The sequence below is a fragment of the Saccopteryx leptura genome, chromosome X (genome assembly GCF_036850995.1).
Source record: "Saccopteryx leptura isolate mSacLep1 chromosome X, mSacLep1_pri_phased_curated, whole genome shotgun sequence".
In the NCBI taxonomy this organism is placed as follows: domain Eukaryota; kingdom Metazoa; phylum Chordata; class Mammalia; order Chiroptera; family Emballonuridae; genus Saccopteryx; species Saccopteryx leptura.
Window position 1 is genome coordinate 23846637 of NC_089516.1, and position 21183 is coordinate 23867819.

A 21183-nucleotide genomic window follows, 5' to 3' on the forward strand; every position below is an offset into this window, starting at 1 on the left:
AGACTCAGCTTAAAGTGGCAGTAAGGAACCTAAATTAATTTGAGAGGGAGGCAGGTAGGAAAAAAAATAAAGATTTAAAAATATATATATATAACAACACAAGCAGGAAGGAGGACATGAGGAAGGAAAGGCCGAGCGGGGAGTGCATGGGACACTGGAGAGAGGTACGGAGACAAAAGAAGTCACATTTCCTTTTCTCTTCTGTGTGCTTGACTTTGTCCGAGGGCAGGGTTTCGGCTGCAGGTAGTGAGCATTTAGAACTGCGGTCCACCATTTCCATTAGCGGAAGAAAGGAATAGATTTCTTTCAAATACCAGTATTCCCAACACGTTTCTTTATATATTGAAGGAACCTATGAAGTTTCTCTATTATTTTCCTCTTGTTACTCTGCCTTAATTGATATAAATATTTTGCTTTATATCTAAAGATGTAAGAACAAGTGAGAATTTTAAGACTCACGTTCGTAGTTGAGTCTAATTTACCAGTGTGATGAAAACAAACACACCGACAGCAAAATTGCATGAATTTCTTTTTATCGGGTCTCCTCTTATCTCTGTACAGGTGAATGGGTAACACGCAGAACAGAAAATTTGGAGTATAAATAGCTCCAGAGGGGAGCAAAGCAATTGCTCTGAAATAACAGGAGCAAAAAATGACCTAGTCAGGGGAGAAATACTGTGCAGTGTGCTCAGCTAAAACCGGATGTGGTCGAACACAAGCGCGATCCATCACAGAAGACTGGAGAGCACCCTTGCCAAAACAAACAGATCAAACAGAATTCCGCTCTCATGGACCAATTTTTAAAAGACTTCTATTTAGGCATGCATAGCTGGAACTACAGACTAGCTAACAGGTGAAAGAAATCCATAGGGACAGTTTAATCGCCACACAGACATACACTGAAACTGTTCAAAATGAACAACTTATAGAATATATTGAAATGACTCATTAAACATAATGATTAGCTGTTTCTAGAAGCCTCAACAAGCAACCGGCAGACATAACTATGAGAAACTATCCTTTTATCTCAAGCTAGAAATGCATCTCCTTAGTGAATTCATTAGGGGATATATACTGCTGACAAAAATTAGGGGGTATTCCAAAATGAATATGAAGTGATAAAATATCCCCTAATTTTTGTGAGCAGTATAGTTTATAGCTACATTAAAACCCAAGTATGTTCTAATATACCCTCTATTTCAAAAATTATTTTTACAGTCGAGGATGCCATAGGTTATTTTTTTAATTCATCATGGGTTTTTTTTTAATTTTTTTATTTATTGATGTTAGTGAGAGAGAGAGAGGGAGAGACAGAGGGGGGGGGGGAGAGAGAGAGAGAGAGAGAGAGGAATATAGATCTGTTCCTGTATGCGCCCTGACCAGGGATCGAACCAGCAACCTCTGCGCTTTAGGACGACGCTCTAACCAACTGAACTATCCAGCCAGGGCTGCCACAGGTTTTGATGGCACGGAAGAATCGGGGTCATTTGGTGGTGCACCGAATGCATGGGGGCGCTGTGGGGTGAGAGGGTGCGGATGGGACAAAAATGATGAACTCTCCAGGATCCCCTTTGCTGTGCTGGAAAACCAGAAAAGAGCCAGGCGGCGGAACTCAAGCACAATATCCCCAATCATGGTTCCTGAGGCTCTGGTTGTGCCTCATCACCCTCTTGCCGCTCCGAGTTCAAACGCTAACTCTACTCCTCTATCCGTACGACAGATGAGGAGGCGAAGGAGATGTTTGGTCTTTTACAGAATCCTAGGCTGTGAGTTCTAGAGGGCACCTTTAGAATCATTTCTCAGTAGAGAAAACCAAGACCAGAGGTAAAAAGACTTGTTATGGGTGTTACGGCAAGACACCCAGGTTTTCGGATTCCTCACAGAGATACAACTGAAAAGCAGAAAGGGTGTCGCAGAAGGTGTCCTTACAGACTTTACTGAAAAAGACAACTATTCTTCATTCCCTACTAGTGTTAACAGTAGGAGAAACACAAAGCACCAAGAAGTTGGTTGGAGTAAGTCCCATGCCTGGCCTGTGGTGGTGCAGTGGATAAAGCATCAACCTGGAACGCTGAGGACGAGGTTGCCGACTCTGAGCACAAGTTTGTCAGTGTAGGGTCCCTGGCTTGGGGGGGGGGGTATGGGGAGGATCGTCCATATGATCCCAAAGCTCACCGGCTAGAGCCCAAAGGTCACTGACATGAAAAGCCCAAGGTCGCTAGCTTGAGCAAGGGGGCACTGGCTCAACCCCGGTCAAGGCATGTATGAGAAGCTCAATGCACAACTGAAGTGAAAGCAGCCCTGGCCGGTTGGTTCAGTGGTAGAGCGTCGGCCTGGCGTACAGGGGACCCGGGTTCGATTCCCGGCCACGGCACACAGGAGAAGCGTCCATCTGCTTCTCCACCCCTCCCCCTCTCCTTCCTCTCTGTCTCTCTCTTCCTCTCCCGCAGCAGAGGCTCCATTGGAGCAAAGATGGCCCGGGCGCTGGGGATGGCTCCTTGGCCTCTGCCCCAGGCGCTAGAGTGGCTCTGGTCGAGACAGAGCATCGCCCCCTGGTGGGCAGAGCGTCGCCCCTGGTGGGCGTGCCGGGTGGATCCTGGTCGGGCGCATGCGGGAGTCTGTCTGACTGTCTCTCCCCGTTTCCAGTTTCAGAAAAATACAGAAAAAAATAAAATAAATAAATAAATAAAGTGAAAGCAACTACAAGTTGATGCCTCTCCCCCTCTCCCCCCCCTTCCTGTCTGTCTGGCTTTCTCTCTCTCTCAAAAACAAACAAATAAACAAACAAAAAACACTTAAAAAAAAAAGAGTAAGTCTCATGGTGCTAACACAACTCCAAGCTCATCTCATCCTGAGCCCTCTGTGTTAATATATAAACAGTCCTGTGACCTAATTAGTGCAGACAAAAACGGAGGGGTGTTATGATGGGATAATTGTGATGTGTTTGCTGCCTTTTTTTTTGCCCAGGCAGCAGAAGGCACCTGTGGGAAGAGAAGGCTACTGTTGACACCTCACCGACTCACTCCACAGGCAGCTTACACTTCAGGCTGAAGCAAACCTTTGCCCAGCAAGCAAGTCAGCGCACTCTGATGTCGTTATCTCTGCTGTGAGAGAGCATTCCAGAGACTCCAGAGTGGGCAGGAGATGTTTTGCCAAAATAGCAACATGATGCAGAGCCTTGATCAAAACAATGGAAAAAAAGTGACTTTTTGTGTTGATGTGTAGCCATGGGTTACAGGTTATCGCTATTATTTATTGCTAGAAGTAACACTGGCCATTTCTACCTGGTCTCAGAGACACCATGGAGGCCACTATGTCTGGACTGGCCGTGTAGGAAGAATATACCCAGGTTACTGGCAGGCTATAAGAAGCTCGAATATGTGCTCCCTCATCCCCAAAGTGATTTGTGCTCACATGGGTGGTGGTTCTTGATCCAGGAGAGAAAGTGTCCCCTTGGTGTGGCCCTTCCAGAGACAGGGCACTTGGAGCCTGCACCTGGCCTCTCCGGACCCTATGATATGAGGCAGCCTGTGGTTGTGATATATATCTTCATTTGAATGTTGTTGGTACATGGTAGCCTTTTCCTGCAATGAACTGTGGATTTGTAAGCATTGCTTAATTGAGTTCTGTGCGTCCTCTTTAGCAATGGAGCTCTACCGGCCACTGCCAGCCCAATTACCACCAGAAGTGAAATTGTTTAGAAGACCGCCTCCCAACTCATTCCTAGCTAAAAATATGGCTAGGACATTATCTAAAAAGAAAAAAGACAATTCTGATAAAAGGCATAAAGTGATGCACTGCTGGTTGCCACGCTACCCTTGGTGTGAAGTAGCACAGGCTTTGAAATTGGTTATCAATAATACAACTTGCTAGTTGCATCTGGAATGGTGGAAGCTGCGCTCCAGGAGACGAACACCACAGATTAGGAGGGAACTTGCAAAGTGATGACAGGTCTGCTAAAACCCAATTCCTTGATGGTACTAGCGGAAACTCAAGGAAGTTCAGAAGCTCCTTCCATTGAACTTCACCCTCTCAGGCCTGCAGGTGGAGATCCAAACAAAGGAACCTGGGCAACCCATCCCTTCTGATAAATGGGCTACACTTGTGAAACCAATTACTATTAAAAGGATAATTCAAGTGGGGAACATGGTAGGTGTTACCTACTTCACCACAATTTCCTTTTTCAATGCCATACCCAGTAGTCCCTGGACTGGGGCTACAATTAAGAGCAGGGGTCCCCAAACTTTTTACACAGAGGGCCGGTTCACTGTTCCTCAGACCGTTGGAGGGCCGCCACATACAGTGCTCCTCTCACTGACCACCAATGAAAGAGGTGGCCCTTCCGGAAGTGCGGTGGGGGGCCGGATAAATGGCCTCAGGGGGCTGCATGTGGCCCCCGGGCCGTAGTTTGGGGACGCCTGATTAAGAGTGTCAAGGACTGGTGATATTCTGAAACAAGATATCATAACTATTGGAACGTAAGTACAAGAATTCCACAGGGATTGATGAAACTGATTACGCCTCCTGACACCTTGCCTAAATGGGGTTGTTGCAAATACTTCGTTGCCAAAAGGACAGAATCATCCCCATTTTTCTGTACTGATCCAATCCGACTCCCTACCATTGGGAAGAGACTGAAGAAGCAGCCCTAGCATATATTTTTTAATTTTTTTATTTATTCATTTGAGAGAGAGAGAGAGAGAGAGAGAGAAGGGAAGGAGCAGCAAGCATCAACTCCCCTATGTGCCTTGACCGAGCAAGCCCGGGGTTTTGAACTGGTGACCTCAGTGTTCCAGGCTGACGCTTTATCCACTGCGCCACCACAGATCTGGCCTGCCCTGGCATGTCTTATCTTCTTATTCTGCTATCAGCTAAATACGGCCTAGTCCAGTGGCTGAGCCCAAGGGTCACACTTTGTGTGTGGAGGTGGGGCAAAGGTTTGGATTATAATTTATAAGAAAAAATCTAAGACTGTTGTTGAAGGGAATAGAGCCACTAAATGGGTGTTTAAAAGGAAAAACTGACATAATGTTGGTGCCAGAAAGAGATTTCAGCTAAAAGAAGAATATTCTCCCTTAGCTGTGATTCAGACATCCTTTTTCAAGGGCCAGAGAGTGAAGAGAACAGCTAGTTAACCTACTGAACACAACGGATGAAGAGATGAGAGTTCTGGCCGTGACCATGACTCCATGGCGCAGTAGTGAAGTGGCTATGTCTTTTGGATCTTGCTTCTGTTATTAAGGACCCGTGTTGGAAAGGACTCTGTGGGAATATTTACCCAGTCATATATGAAGAACATTGATTTAGAACAGTGGTCGGCAAACTCATTAGTCAACAGAGCCAAATATCAACAGTACAATGATTGAAATTTCTTTTCAGAGCCAGATTTTTAAATTATAGGTAGGTACATTGTTATTAATTTAATTAGGGAACTCGCCCGCATGCGGTCTTTTGTGGAAGCGCCACACTCAAGGGGCCAGAGCCGCATTTGGCTCGCGAGCTGTGGTTTGCCGACCACTGATTTAGAACAATCTGAATAAACATTGTGTAGACATTAACCGGAATGATGAAGGTTTAAGAAAGGTACTGGGTATACAGTAGAAGGTTTATAGGCTTATGTCTCACCTGTCATAATATTACATGTAAAAAACGTAGCTATCTGCCCTGTTACTATATGAGAAAAGCCACATATGGCTGGAGGGACAATTGGGACACTTAGATCACTGAGGAAGAATTAAGTTTTATATATTTGGTAGGTTTACTTCTCTGAAATTGAAAAGCAAGACATTTGACATAAATTCTTCGAGAAATTTCTGTGGCACACCCAAACCAAAGTCTATTTAGGAGTGACTACTCTTCACGGGATGTTGGCCTGGGAGAGTCAACACTTTTGCATCTCCAATTCATTTCCTAGTTACAGTGAAGATGTTAGTACACAATGGCAACCACATGTCTGGTGGACCAACAAGCACGGGCCTACTGGAGATAAAGAAACCTTAGGGGAATTAGGAGCTAGGTGAGGACTGTCCAGCCAGGTGGAATTCACTTTGTATGAGCAAAGACAGAGGGTGGAAAAGGTCTCCTAGGGCAAAAGACAGCACTTTGAGGGCACCCAATTCCAGGAGAAAGGTAAGGATGGCAAACTTCCTAGAACGATGACTGAAGAACAGAACCTACAAGGTGCCCCTTAACAGCTTCAGCTCCACAGCTGGGGCCAAGCTGTCCTTCTTGGTGTGCAACTCATGGGGACTGTGCATACTTCAAACAAGACTCCAGCGCTTTCCCGGGGAGAGAGATGTGTCCTGTTGTATGACCACTCTCTCTGGGCACCAAGACCCATCCAACCAGGGAAGTTACGAAAATTAGTTTGGTTCTGTCCTCCAGATGTTTTGAATTCTGAAAGAACAGAGACCTGGCCTCTGATTCATGTGAAAAATGATACATAGTCCATAGGAAAAGTCCATTTTTGCAGAGGAGGGACAAAAGAACTACACCAGTGTCGCAGGCCCCCTCGCTGCGAGGCTGTAAATGCACATCCTGACTTCAAGGCTTTTTTTTTTTTTTTCCATTTTTCTGAAGCTGGAAACAGGGAGAGACAGTCAGACAGACTCCCGCATGCGCCCGACCGGGATCCACCCGGCACGCCCACCATGGGGCGGCGCTCTGCCCACCAGGGGGCGATGCTCTGCCCATCCTGGGCGTCGCCATATTGCGACCAGAGCCACTCTAGCGCCTGGGGCAGAGGCCAAGGAGCCATCCCCAGCGCCCGGGCCATCTTTGCTCCAATGGAGCCTTGGCTGCGGGAGGGGAAGAGAGAGACAGAGAGGAAAGCGCGGCGGAGGGGTGGAGAAGCAAATGGGCGCTTCTCCTGTGTGCCCTGGCCGGGAATTGAACCCGGGTCCTCCGCACGCTAGGCCGACTGACTTCAAGGCTTTTGTCTTAGTGAAGCCTTTCCTGCAAGACGGGAGATTTGTAAGCCATGTTATCATGGCTCCTGTGAGTCTTCTTTGGCAACTGAACCCTGTCTAATGCCACTTTAGTGCACCTTCCAAGGTGAGGTGCGCTTACCAACAAGAGAGAACATTTTTCACCCGGTCTGCCGTGCTGACGGTGTGCCTTCACGCAGACAGCCCCCGGCTATCCAAAATCTCTCTACTGTGTGATTAGTTGCTGAACAGAAAGCAAATCGTTCTCGGTTTCTTGTTTGCAGAGTATTTGTCACCTTTAGCAACTGCAGGACTTTTGGTCCTATGGTTTGGGCTCTCTCCAAGCCACCACACACTAATAAATAAAACCTCGTGCTTTGTTTAGGTGCGTTTTTCTTTCTGCTTAGAAGTTGGCTAGATGTTTAATTTGAGAAGCCAGACTCCTAGAGCACACAATCAGAACAACAGGAGGAGAAAGTAAAAAACTTGGATTATCGCCCTGGCCGGTTGGCTCAGCGGTAGAGCGTCGGCCTGGTGTGCAGGGGACCAGGGTTCGATTCCCAGCCAGGGCACATAGGAGAAGCGCCCATTTGCTTCACCACCACCCCCCTCCTTCCTCTCTGTCTCTCTCTTCCCCTCCCGCAGCCAAGGCTCCATTGGAGCAAAGATGGCCCGGGCGCTGGGGATGGCTCCTTGGCCTCTGCCCCAGGCGCTAGAGTGGCTCTGGTCGTGGCAGAGCATCGCCCCCTGGTGGGCAGAGCGTTGCCCCTGGTGGGCGTGCCAGGTGGATCCCAGTCGGGCACATGCGGGAGTCTGTCTGACTGTCTCTCCCCGTTTCCAGCTTCAGAAAAATACCAAAACAAAAAAATACTTGGATTATCTCCTCCATAACTTCCAATGGGGTATCAGCCATCGGAACTACCCTATAAATCCTTACCAAAATTTTCTCTTTGGCTCTGCTTTTCTGTCACGTTTAATTTCCATTTACAATGAGCTGAAAGGCAGTATGGAGTCATGCAACATTAAACCAATTACAAAGCAGGGACATTATAGGCCAATGGTGATGTTCTCAACTTAAATAGCAAATGCTCTATAGTGGATACAATTGGGTTAGTCGGGTTTCTGTAATACTGAAGCTTTGATGTGAACTGAAAACAAATAAGACCAAGCTGCTTAATGGCAGGAGCACTGCATATTTTCTAAGGCATCTGTAATTCAAACTCTTCATTGGCATCAGGAAATCACTGAGATAACATCGTTAATTTTCATTAAAGTAAGAGTGAGTAGAAGTGACCTTCGGTTGGGAAAAGCTCGCCAGGACAAGTTTTATTTGCCTGTACCACAGACAATGGCTCTTTATCATAGTTTTGCAGGCACAGAAATGACAAAAAAGGCCAAAAGAGAAACCTAAGCAAATATAAAATTAAAAGGAAATTCTTAAATCATCTACTGAATAGTTCGTTAAGTGATGTGACACACGTTTTCATTATAAAAGGATTGGCGAACTCTTCCTTCTATAGTCATACTACACATGGACACTTCTCGACCACTCTTGAGATTCCAGTACTTAATTTAAGTGAAAGCACCCTAATTTCGCTATGCCTATATCTTTTTCCAATATGAGAAAAGCAATTCGCAGAAAGGACAGGCTGAGAATTTCAAATATGTTTAAGTGTAAAAATTCTACATGCTACCTTCATAGAGTCACTATATTACAAAGGCTATAACCTCAAATGGCCAAAATTTTAAAATGATATCAAATAGCCGTTTCTCCAATGTAAAACAATAATTCAAAACTAAACTGAAATGACAGACAATAAGACACACACGTGAACAGAATTATTTTTTAACAGAACTGAATACTGCCTAAACCCAAGGTCAGAAAGAACTTCGGAAGGTTTTCCAATCTAGTCTGTTTCTGGCTTTTTCACAGTATAACCTGGAACAGCTGATGATCTCCTTTAAACTTTTAAGGCTCTCTTGGGAATACACTATATAAAATAGCACTTTATAATAACCAGTTCATAATTACGCCTTTCTCAGTGGAAAGCAGTATCCCTGGGACGGAGCAGGGACAGAAAGAAGAAAAAGAGGCTGAGGCTGAGGACTTCCTCCATCCAGCCCTCTGACTCCGCCCTGCCCTCAGCTGCCTGCTCCCAGCTCTGGTGGCTAACAGGTCCCTACGAACATCCTAGGCCTGCGGAGCCCTGTAAAACCACTAAAACTTGGCAGCTATACAACTGAAAAATGATAACTTCAGACTATAAACTAAAAGAAATAAAAAACAAAATTTACTTTCAGTCATGCATCCATTCCACGAAAACATCTTCAACCTTACTCTGTGCTGGGCTTTGTGCTGCTAAGCGTTGGCGAGATCAAGATGAAGAGGAAAAGCCTCCCTCCTCTCTCCTTCCAAATAATTCCACTCCTAGGATGTTTCTTTTCCATCGCCATAAAAAGAAAATCATCACACGCCAGCGACCCTCTTTGACCATCTTATTCCTGGCCTTCACAGACCCCCTGGGCAAACCCCTTCATTTCTGAGGGCCTGGCAGCCAGGGGGTTCGCGGTCCTTCTCTCCTCCTCAGTCCTGGCCGCGATGTTGAATAATTTCAATATTGGCATGGCGGCTCGTGCATCCCTGCAGCCTCTCAGCTCCTTCACTTCCTATTTCATCTCCATGGAAATTCACATCTGCTCTGCCTCTGCCATCTACTCAAATGGTCATCTCGTAGACCTCGTCTATTGGAACAGTTCTGAAAGAATGGTTAGCTATGCTACTCTCGCCACAGTGTCTTGGCTTTCCAATTACTTCCACATTAAGTCTTCTTCCAACTCTCTCAGAAGTTAAGCTCTTGATCCCTCTACCTCCTAATTACCAGGTTTCATGGGAATTCACAGCTTCTCCTACTCAAACAGACTTGACAGACAGCATTTTAACTATCGCTCTCTTCTTTTGTCCAAATCCCCATTTCTCTTGCCCAGTTGCCCGCTCGGGCAGAACCTTCGGGGTCCCGACTGCTGAGTGTGCCCAGAGCACCGCCACAGCCCAGCACACTGGGACCGCTGTAAGATGCTCAGGGGACTCTGGGCTCCGTAATGCTGCCTCTAAAATTAACCCTCTTTCATTCTCCACAAAGCTCAACCTAATTTCAACTTCATCACCTCCCACTGGTAACTGCCGCACACAGGCATCCCTCACCTTCCTGCCACGCGGTCTCCTTGGTTACCTGGCCCTGCACAGACCCCTCCCCCAGCCCACTGATCACAGTGGAGGGGAGATGGAGGGGAGGTGTGCTGTCCTTCCGCTGGCCTCTGCATGACCTGCCCCTATTGTCTGAGAATGAACATTATTTATTAGCTTCTCTTGAGTCAGTAATTTCCACCTTGTCCTCTCTTCTTATATCCATTTAAATACTCAACCGTCTCTTAGAAATACGTACACTTCAGTCACTCCCCAGCCCCTTCCAAGAACTCCTCTACCAGCTCTCCTTCCTTCCCTTCACAACTAAATTTCTCTAAGAATTGTCCGTATCATTTTTTTTTGAGAGACAGAAACAAACAGAAAGAGAGTGATTGAGAAGCATCAACTCATAGTTGTGTCACTTTAGTTGTTCAGTCATAGCACTCCAGCCAAGCAAGAGACCCCTTGCTCAAGCCAGCGACCTTGGGCTCAAGCCAGTGACCTTGGGCTTCAAGCCAGTGACTATGGGCACAAGTCAGTGACTTGGAGCTCAAGCCAGCAAGCACGGGGTCACGTCTATGATCCCATGCTTATGTTGGCTCAAGCTGGATAAGCCCATGCTCAAGCTGACCTCAGGCATTCAAACCTGGGTCCTCAGCATCCCAGGCCAACTCTCTAACCACTGTGCCACTGCCTGGTCAGGCTGCCCACACCATCTTTAAACCCTCTTTTGTATTATATTTTCTTTTAAGCCCACTTTACCACCTCCGCTGTGCCTCTAAAATCTCACCCAAGGTATGAAATCCAATGGACACTTCCGCTGACTACAGCCTGACCTCCCAGAAACAACCTCTGCCCCTGATGTTCTTTCTCCCTACACAGTATGCGGTACTTAACCTCTCCGCAGTCGCCTTCTCCTCCTCTGGTCATTCCTTTGCAGTCTCCTGTGTACATTGTTCAAATTCTGTCCTAAATACTCTTTTCTTCTTATTTTACATGCTTCCTGAGCATGACCATACTGATGATCCCTAAATATTGCTTGTATATTCCTCCTGAGTGGCAGCACTGTATGTCCAACTCTCCCATTCACGTCAGCTGAGCACCTGGTATTTGCTTGATTCCCCGTCACCCGACACATCTAATCATACAATTCACCACTGAGGCCTATGAATTCCACCTTGCAGGTTATTTCCCAAGTCTCCCCACTTAGCTCCATTACGCCTTTGCCAATGGCCATCATGTTGCTGGTTTAGATTACTGTAACTTCTCAAGAAGTCTTTCTTCTGTCAACAGCACCTCCCCCCACCCACCCCTCCAACTACACTCTATCTATTTCAGGAGTCCCCAAACTTTTTACACAGGGGGCCCAGTTCACTGTCCCTCAGACCGTTGGAGGGCCAACAGTTCCTAGTTTAAAAAAAACTAGGAACAAAGCCCTATGCACACTGCACATATCTTATTTTAAAGTAAAAAACAAAACGAGAACAAATACAATATTTAAAATAAAGAACAAGTACATTTAAATCAACAAACTGACCAGTATTTCAATGGGAACTATGCTCCTCTCACTGACCACCAATGAAAGAGGTGCCCCTTCTGGAAGTGTGGCGGGGGCCAATAAATGGCCTCAGGGGGGCGCATGCGGCCCGTGGGCCGTAGTTTGGGGACCCCTGCTCTATTTCACAGCCAGAATGACCTTTCTAAAGGAAAATCCCAACTGTCATCTTCCATGTGTAGCTCTCCAACGAACTCTAAATTCTTTCATTTATTTGAAAGGCTTTTACAATCTGCCTCCGGCTTTTCTCTCCAGCCAAACATTTCTCCATAGCCCCTCTTGGAACTCTGTGCTTGGGCCACGCTGAAGTATTTGCAGTTCCTGGACACATCTGACTCCATGAGCAGGCACGTGCTGTTCCTTCTCACTGGAACGCTTTTCTGAGAGTGAGCTCTATTTACCTTTCTGGACTCGTGGAGCTTAAGACATCATCCCTTCAAGCGAACCTTCTCTGAACCTCATCACCCCCGACCCACAGCTAGCTGTTCTCATAGTACCCCATTCTTCCACTGTTACATGACTAAATACATGGTTTTGAAACGGTCTCTTCACTTTTTTCTCTCAGTGTCTATAAAGCTTAGTAATAGAGACAATATCATTTTACTTTTTTGAAGATTGTAGATTTCTTGACTATCCTGTATCCATTCACCTGAGCCTCCAGCTTGCGAACACCCCGCACAGCCCTCATCAGAATAAGTTGCACCAGGGGAGAGACTGTGCCTGCTTCACGGTCATGGCATCCATGTACATAGGCACTCGTTATACTCTAATTCACTTTGTTGGTAACAGATAGTTATATAAACTTTCTGATGAAAAGATGGAGGTGTCCGACACTTCAGGGTTCTTCCACCGGTGTACAATATTTAGCAAGGGCAGAAAAACAATCCTGCCATCTTTCTTCTACCACAACATTCATCTGAACATTAGCATTCCAGCTAAAACGCAATATACACATGTCAACGTTGGTTTGGACAAGGTGATCTAATACTCATACTTCTAATAACAAATACATTGTAATAGAAGGAGAGAATCCAAGTCATAAAGACAATTCTGGATGCCAACACCATTACTTAGAAAATAAAAATGATCACTGTTTTAGCGATTAAATATCAATAGCCAAGGAGTGGTGACAGGAATGATTCTAAACAATATAAAATAGTCAAGGTGAAACTTCGGTCAAAGATACTTTTAAAAAATTAATTCTAGCCTGACCTGTGGTGGCGCAGTGGATAAAGCGTCAACCTGGAATGCTGCGGTCGCTGGTTCAAATCCCTGGTCTTGCCTGGTCAAGGCACATACAGGAAGCAACTACCATGGGCTGATGCTTCCTGCTTCTACCCCTTTCTCTCTCTCTCTCTTTCTCTTTCTCTCTCTCTCAAAATCAATAAATAAAATTAAAAAATGAATTCTATGTTATAAATGTACTTGTGATAACTATTTTTTCTCTCCAAGTGAAAATATACCCATTTTTTGTTAAAGCAAAGACTAACTGTCAAGTAGATATTTCAAGAACTGGTTAATACTCACAGCAAAGAGCCTTCTGCAATCTTCGGAGTTTCATGGCAGTCCTATAAGCTGAGAACCTGACGTTATTCAGGTCGGCTGGAGGGAAAAGAAGAGGGGAAAGAAAGATCATTTGTTATTTCATCAGAAAGCACAGAAAAACTCACAGTGATCTGCCAACAACTGCAACAACAACAACAACAATAGGCTAGGAGATAGAAGCCCCCTGCAGGTGCCCCGCGCTTTGGGAGTTCAAGTTCTGTCGATGCGGGGAAATTAATAAAACCAACTTGTGTCTCTTTGACAATCAGGACATCTAAGTTCCATGAAGGGTGACAGTGGCAGAGTCTGCATGGGGTTCATGTCATCCTTATTCCCAAGAGGGAAAAGGAGGACAGGTATTAATTTTTTCCAGATTGTAATCTTGCTTCTATTGTAGTGAATCTTTCCTATACAAGCTTCAAGAGAACAAGGAATATATTATCGAAACAGCTATTAGAACTTACCAAAAATCAAGTGGCAATATAACATTCTTTTCTGATTATAAGATTATAAAAGTTAAATATGCCCACTGTGGAAAACTTAGAAATTAAAGGAAAATGTAAAATCAAGTCAAGAATCATCCATAATCCCACTGCCCAAAGATATGCACTGTTAACATTTTGAGTATCTCTTACTCAACATATATATGTGGGTGGGAGCCATATTTTAAAATATAATTGGGACTAAAATAAACATTTGGTTTCTATTCTAAGGTGCAATCATTCTAGTATTCAGCACAGGTTAACAACTCAACAATTTCTGCCTCTGCGGTTTCTACAGTCATCTGTCTGTCAGGCTCCAACTCACCTCACCGAGCAGAGAGCTATATTTAGATAATGCCCTCACTCAAGTCTGTGCAAGCCTGGATACACTCCGGGCGATATTTCTTTTCTAGAGTTTCTGTGTATTTATGTTTCAGGAACCCAGCTCCAAAGAACTCCTTGAAAACAAGAACCCTGTCTCCCACCTCTGTCATATTTCCCAGTAACTTAATATCTGACTGCTCTCCGAAAAAGCAAGTCTAATACAGCTGGGGCAATGATTAACCATCTAAATGAATAAATGAACAAAAGGATAAAAGGAAGAAAAACATACTGGCAAACATGACTTACTGCCACCATAAAACCGATTCTAATTGGGGGTTAGGAAAGGGAAATAATTTAACTCATATTCAAATCACGTGGGTCAGCATTATTAGCTTTTAAGGCCTTTGCAGAGACCAAATATAAAAACCTGAACTGAAATTAGGGGGAAGAAAAACAATGTCCGTAATTTACTTTAAAATATTCAGTGTAAAAATTAAAAAAAAAAGACTGACAATACTAAAAATTGGCAAGGGTGTGGAGCCACTGGAATGCTCACACACTGCTGGTGGGAATGGAAAACAGTGTGACTAATTTGGAAAACCAGTTTAGCAATCTTCTATGAAATTCAACTATTCTACTCCTAGATGTTTACTCAAAAGAAATAAAAACATGTCCACAAAAAGATGTGTAGATGAATGTCCATAATAGCCCCAAACTGGAAACAAACCAACAGAAGAAGGAATAAACAAACTGCAGGACAGTCATACAGTGGGACGCGACTGGGCAGGAAAAAGACACCAACTACTAATAACGCCACAATGTCAACTGTTCTGAAAGACAGTTCATTTGTGTTTGGCTGGGTAAAAGAAGCCAAACACAAATAAATACTGTTTGATTCTATTTGTATGAAATTCTAGAACAGACAAATCTCACTTATAGTGCGAGAGGCAGAGAGATGAGATGATACTTGCGGTGGCGTGGGGGTGGGTAGCTGACCGCAAGGAACACAAGGGTATTCCTTAGGTGACTAAAATGTTATGTATTTTGATTGGTGTGGAGGTTACACGAAGTGTATACATTTGTCAAGACCAGATAGCTCGGCTGGTTAGAGCATCATCCTGATACAGGAGCGTTGTGGGTTCAATACCCAGTCAGGGCACATACAGGAACAGATCAATGTTGACTATTGTGTGTGTCTCTCTCTCCCTTCCTTCCTCTTTCTCTAAATCAATTAATAAAAAATATTTTTAAACCCCTAAAACTGTACACTGAGAATGGTTATGTGCCCTGTGTACATTCTGATTATGTTTAAATTATGCCTTAATAAAGTAGATTTTAAAAGTTTAAAAAAAACCCTCACACGGACAACACAATATGATGCACATGGGTGTTAGCTTAAGCTACATTGCAGAGGTGGTCAGTTGTCTTAATCAAGAATGCACGCTCCAGGGGTGGTTGGCTAGCAATTAATCAAAAAGCCTCACTCCAGAGGCGGCCACTGGAAGTGCTTCAGCTATATTTAGCTTCTGTTACACCAGGGGTTTCATTAATTATCCTAATTAATGTTAGATAGGCTTGCATTGGTAATATTAGTGGTTTGCAAAATAGAACTATCTAAAAAGGTTTAGAAACACTCCCCACCCTTACAGTGACAGGGTGTGAAAAGAATCTAGCAGACCCCTTTAGAAATGGTGCCCTAGGTCGGAGTCCAAAATGCCCAGCAGGGTTTACGGGCTTCTTGGTTGCCTGAATTCAATTAGATGGTTGACAGAACCCTGCTGTTACCATAGTGGCTCTCCAACTTGAGTCGTGTCTGAGAATTGCTTGGAGGACTATGGAAAATACAGATTCTGAGGGCTGCTCCCAGATTTTCTGATTCCTTGGGTCTGGGTTGTTTTGTGGTCCGTGGCTAATAAATGTTTGTCTGTGACACAGTTTATTGTGAGACTCCCTTTCCTTACAAACTAGTAGCCAAAAGGGATGAGAAGACAGCCCTTACCCACGCCCAACCACGGGTGGCTACCAACACCTACCTAACAGAACCTTGTAACCTTGTGGTTCCTTGTAACCCAAAGTGGATTCCAGGACCAACTGCATTAGCATCTCTTTGGATTGTGTTAGAAATGCAGAGCCTCAGGCCCTACTTGAGCTATAAATCAGAATCAACATTTTAACAGGACCACCAGGTGATCCAAATGGGCCTCCTAGTGCAGTCAAATCTTCCACTGTTCATTTTAATCAAGTTTCCTGTTCCATGTCAAAGTTCAGTATTATCTCAGTACAGATTTGTGTCATCTATTGGTTTTGTATCTTTCTACATTCCATTTTGTGGGCATTTAGGAGACTATTTCTTGAATGACTATTCTAGTCAATTAGACCAACAATTCACCTCTGGAATATATTTGTGAATCTCTTGTTTATGATGAACACCAATAAAAATTAGCCAATCAATTAAAAGCATCTAAAAGCATCTTGGATGGTTAGAGATTACTTCTCTGGGAAATGAATGAACTTTTCCTCGGACCCTGTTCTCTGGTGAGTAGAACTTGATTGACCCGGGTCCTCGGCTTGACCTGCATTGCCTCTCCCCAAAAGTCCTGGTTCTTCCTTTGTCTCTTTTCCCCAGTTATTACTGCTTCACTTTTTGGGTGGTCTCGGCTAACTCCCGGCATGAGTTGTCCTGTGGCACTCGTCCATGAGAAACGAATTCCTGCCTTCGCCTCCAGACTGCTGTTAATACCATTCCCCAGGATGATCTGACGCTCCCTTTAGTACTTGCTGGGGCAGAGGTCCTTCACACACAGTCATAAACGAGCCCCTTTGGCCCTTTATAAAACAAGCAACATAGAGACATAGAAATGCACTTCTAATCAAACACAGATCACTTTTCCCTTAACACCAGCCTGTAGCAGTTTCCAGGGAATAGGCCTCCAACTTCAAATTTCCTTTCATTCATTTACTTATACAAAAGTGTGTAGCGTGAACTATGTGCCAATCAAACATCTTGGCAGGAGATATTGGCAAAGCTTTCTTCCCTCTTTCCCTTTCTTTCTAATGCTCCTTTTCAACTGCCTCTTAACTCATTGGTCTTGTTTCCTATCTTTCTTCTTTCAGAAACTAGAATCTCTCTTATGACCCCAATTCTCCCCATTCCAATTTTCCTGGTTCTATTCAGAATTCAGAACAAATGATCTAAATGAGGTCACAGAAGCTCCATCCAAATCTCACAGTTCATTGAGAGATTCCAAGAACTAGAGATACAAACGCGAGGATGATCAGATACTTTGAGGGTGTGGTCAGCAGTGGAATACTATCGGAGACCAGCATCTGGAACATTCCTGCTCTAGCAGTGCTCTCTGTTTCCCTAAAGCAGTTCAGGCTTTCTTCCCTTCCAAATCCCTCTAATGTGGCTCATTCTGCCTCAGGGTTCCTCTTCCCTGACACCCCTTTCAGCATACCCCCAACCCAATGCAAAGAACAAGCCTTCTGCTGTGAGTTCACTATACACCAGAGCCCAACTTGTTCTCAAACAGCAATTCGGGAATACCACACAAAAGTAGCAGAAAAAATGCCTAGTTTTTGTCATATGGCAATGGAAGCCACACACAAATTTATATCCTGTAACCATCAGTGAATTGCAAAGGAGTTCCTGTGTCTTACTCAAGAGAGTTAACCATCTGTGTTGTTTGAGTCTGCCTGTGTTGCTAGGAATCTATAGCACCACACCCTCTGGCTTACAGCTGGAAGAGATAAGTCTCGGCCGTGAAAGTGTGGAGGGTGCACAGAGAAACCTCAAGATGAGACGCAGCTGAGGACAATGTGACAGTGTCCTGGGCTGAGGCTGGAGCAGACCCGTTAGCTGAAGTATGCATGCAGAATAAAGCTGAAGCCCCCCAACCCCATCCGCCGTGGGAGGCTGGCCTCCATTTTTCCTGGGAGCTGCCTTTTCCAGGACTCGGATCCAAGTCGTAATGAGCTCACTAGCTCTCGCAACCAGAACTTGAAGAGTGAGGCTATCCAAGAAACGAGTTACACAACGTTTCCACGGCAGCTGATAGAAAACACGCTTCCGAAGGACAGAAGTGCTGAACTCAACTTTCCTCGCAATGACTTGAATTCCTTTATTCAGGGCTCCTTCTAGCCTAAAAATAGAGAAATCTAGCAACTTAAGGAACAAGGGCAAATATCAAGCCATCTACCTTTCAGGTTGAATCACCGGGTAGCTACCAAAGTCATGGTCCATTTGGCTTTTATTTTGAGGCACAAAACAAGTTAATAGGGATTTCCTCCCTTTGTTTAACCTCTGAATTTCTCTTGAGTTTGGTAAATATTTCTGTTTTACAATTTTTACTTTCTTTCTGTGGAAGGTAGTGAGGGAAGATGCCAAATCAACAGAAACAAAAAAAATGACCCGATCAAGTTGGAGTCACAAATCTACACACGAGTTGGATACGCTTTTGCATAAATGGTGAAAAATACCTCAGCAGTTTTAAAGTCATGCGAGAAATTTGGAAAATATTAGAGAAATAAAACATTAAGCCCCTTCATTTGAATTCTATAGCTGCTTTTTGCCTTTTAATTATACTTCAAAAATCCTGAGGTCTAGAATTTAAAACAAAGAATATGTCAGTCCAGCTATCTAATGGCTTGTGGAGAATTTTTGGAAAGGCCCAAAGCTTCACCATGTTTATGTATTAGGCAGAAAGAGTGACAATGACCTCCTAAACTTAACGAGTGGAAAGAGCTGGATGGCTAAAGATTATTCCAACAGATAAATTAGTGGCGCGGTTGTTTCTTCCTACCAACTCTATGGCACAGGAGACATGGAATCCAAATCACTCAGGTGATCATGAGTAAAAAATAAAATTTGGAGGAAGTACAGTATTTTTTGGGTACAGTTCCAACACCACTGTGTGTCACACAATGAAAATTAAACAAGTACTGCATGTCTATTTAAAAAATTTTCCAAGCAGGCCAAAACAAGGCAGTCTCTCAACACATCCCCTCTATTATAGGAAGGTGGCAGATTTGGAAATAAAAGGTCTATCGGAAAGTTCTGTCCGTTTCTATCACAACAAGTTTCGACACGTAAGCACATGTTTATTTGGCGCATGTGTGCCTCTCTATTTTTATCACTTAATGTATACATACTGACGCAGCAATTAACTAAAACAAAGTTGATTCACGTTAGTCTTATGTGTGAAGCCATAGTGTACCCATGGCTACCGATAAAGTTCATTTATGCCACTGTAATTTTTACGAATTTCAACAAGGAAGAAATGCTACAGAAGCATGGCTGTCGCATCCACCATATTCCACGGACTTAGCACCCTCCGACTACCACTTGTTTTTGTCCTTACAAAATTTTTTGAAGGGCAAAAAATTCAAAAATGAAGATATCATACAAGCACTGGTTCAATTTTTTGCATCAAAAGATAAAACATTTTTCAAAAATGGGATATACAAACTGCCCTCACACTGGCAAGAAATCATTAATAATAATAATGGCAAATATACTATTTAATAAAGTTTATTGACGGTAAGAAAAATTTGTATTTTGTTTTATTCCAAAAACGGACAGAACTTTCCGGTAGACCTTATATAATAATCCATCTCCAATTCCCCTGCCTCACTCTTCCTGTGGCCTTCTAATGACTCTCAGCGTGGCCAGTATCATTCTTACTAGCTCAAACTCACCAGAATAGAGAAGAAACATGGGTCTTAATGAAGCTTGAGATAAATTGAGTAATTTAAACCAAGTCTAGCTTGAAAGCAAATTAAGCCAAGATGTCCAGGCTTTGGAAGTTTTAGAGTGCAGTGCAGAAAGAATTATCATGAACTCTTCAATAAACCTTTTTTTTTTTTGTATTTTTCCAAAGTGAGAAGTGGGGAGGCAGACAGACAGACTCCCGCATGTGCCCGACAGGGATCCACCCAGTATGCCCACCAGGGGGCGATGCTCTACCCCTCTGGGGGGGGGGGTGCTCCACTGCAATAGGAGCCATTCTAGCGCCTGAGGTGGAGGCCGTGAAGCCATCCTGCCATCCTCAGCGCCCGGGCCAGCTTTGTTCCAGTGGAGCCTTGGCTGGGGGAGGAGAAGAGAGAAATAGAGAGAAAGGAGAGAAGGGTGGAGAAGCAGATGGGTGCTTCTCCTGTGTGCCTTGGCCGGGAATCGAACCCAGGGACTTCCACACACCGGGCCAACGCTCTACCAGAGAGCCAACTGGCCAGCGCCTCTTTAAGAAATCTTTAAGAGGATAAACCCACAATACGGTGTATAGAAGGTGTGTTGTAAAATTGGGCGTGTAAAACCTGTATAATTTTGTTAACCCGTGTCACCTCAATAAATTCAACAAAAATAAAAAGAACTGTTTAAGAAAAGGGAAGATTTCTGGAACATATCTTTAAAGAATTAGCCAGAGAAGAGGTACATTAATGTATTATACTTGGCCTATAATTTTTTAGATATATTTGAGGACTTTTACAATCTAAACTCATTAAAACCTCATCATCAACATAGTTTTAGTTAAACGGAGAAAAGAAATTAACCTACTCAGAGATAAATAAGAATTCCACATTCATATTTGCATGAACTGCAGAAAGCCATGAAGCTATAATTACTATCAAGTTATGTTTGCAGATGTGAAATGGTATTATTTCCCTGTCACCAATGACTCTAGAATTCTCCTAAGAAATGAAAGGAGAAGAAATAAAAGTATCCAGCAAGGCACAAATGTGGAAGACTTAGTTGTGGAAGAGAACAACAGGTTATAAACCCAAAATAAGAACTAAAAAATGGCCCTGGCTGGTTGGCTCTGTGGTAAAGCATCAGCCGGGCATGTGGAGGTCCCGGGTTTGATTCCCAGTCAAGGCACACAGGAGAAGTGACCATCTTCTCCTCGGCTCCTCACCCTCTCCCTTCTCTCTCTCTCTCTCTCTCTCTCTTTTCTCCTCCTGCAGCCATGGCTTGATTGGAGCAAGTTGGTTCTGGGTGCTGAGGATGGTTCCATGGCCTCTGCTTCAGGCACTTAAAAAATGGCTCAGCTGCTGAGCAACGGAGCAACGGCCCAGACGGGCAGAGCATCGCCCCCTAGTGGGCTTTCCAGGTGGATCCCGGTCAGGGTGCATGTGGGAGTCTGTCTCTCTGCCTCCCCGCTTCTCACTAAG

The 21183-nt window shown here is 44.2% G+C and overlaps 1 protein-coding gene across 10 annotated transcripts in view; it reads right to left on the bottom strand.

Moving 5' to 3' along the window:
• The window catches only part of DMD (dystrophin), a 1890745-nt gene that overhangs the window by 104098 nt on the left and 1765464 nt on the right, over positions 1–21183 (bottom strand). For all 10 annotated transcript variants that reach the window (XM_066356826.1, XM_066356825.1, XM_066356822.1 and 7 more), the window contains one exon: positions 13193–13267. In XM_066356826.1, the coding sequence (XP_066212923.1) occupies positions 13193–13267 (75 nt within the window). The remainder of the gene's footprint in view (positions 1–13192; positions 13268–21183) is intronic.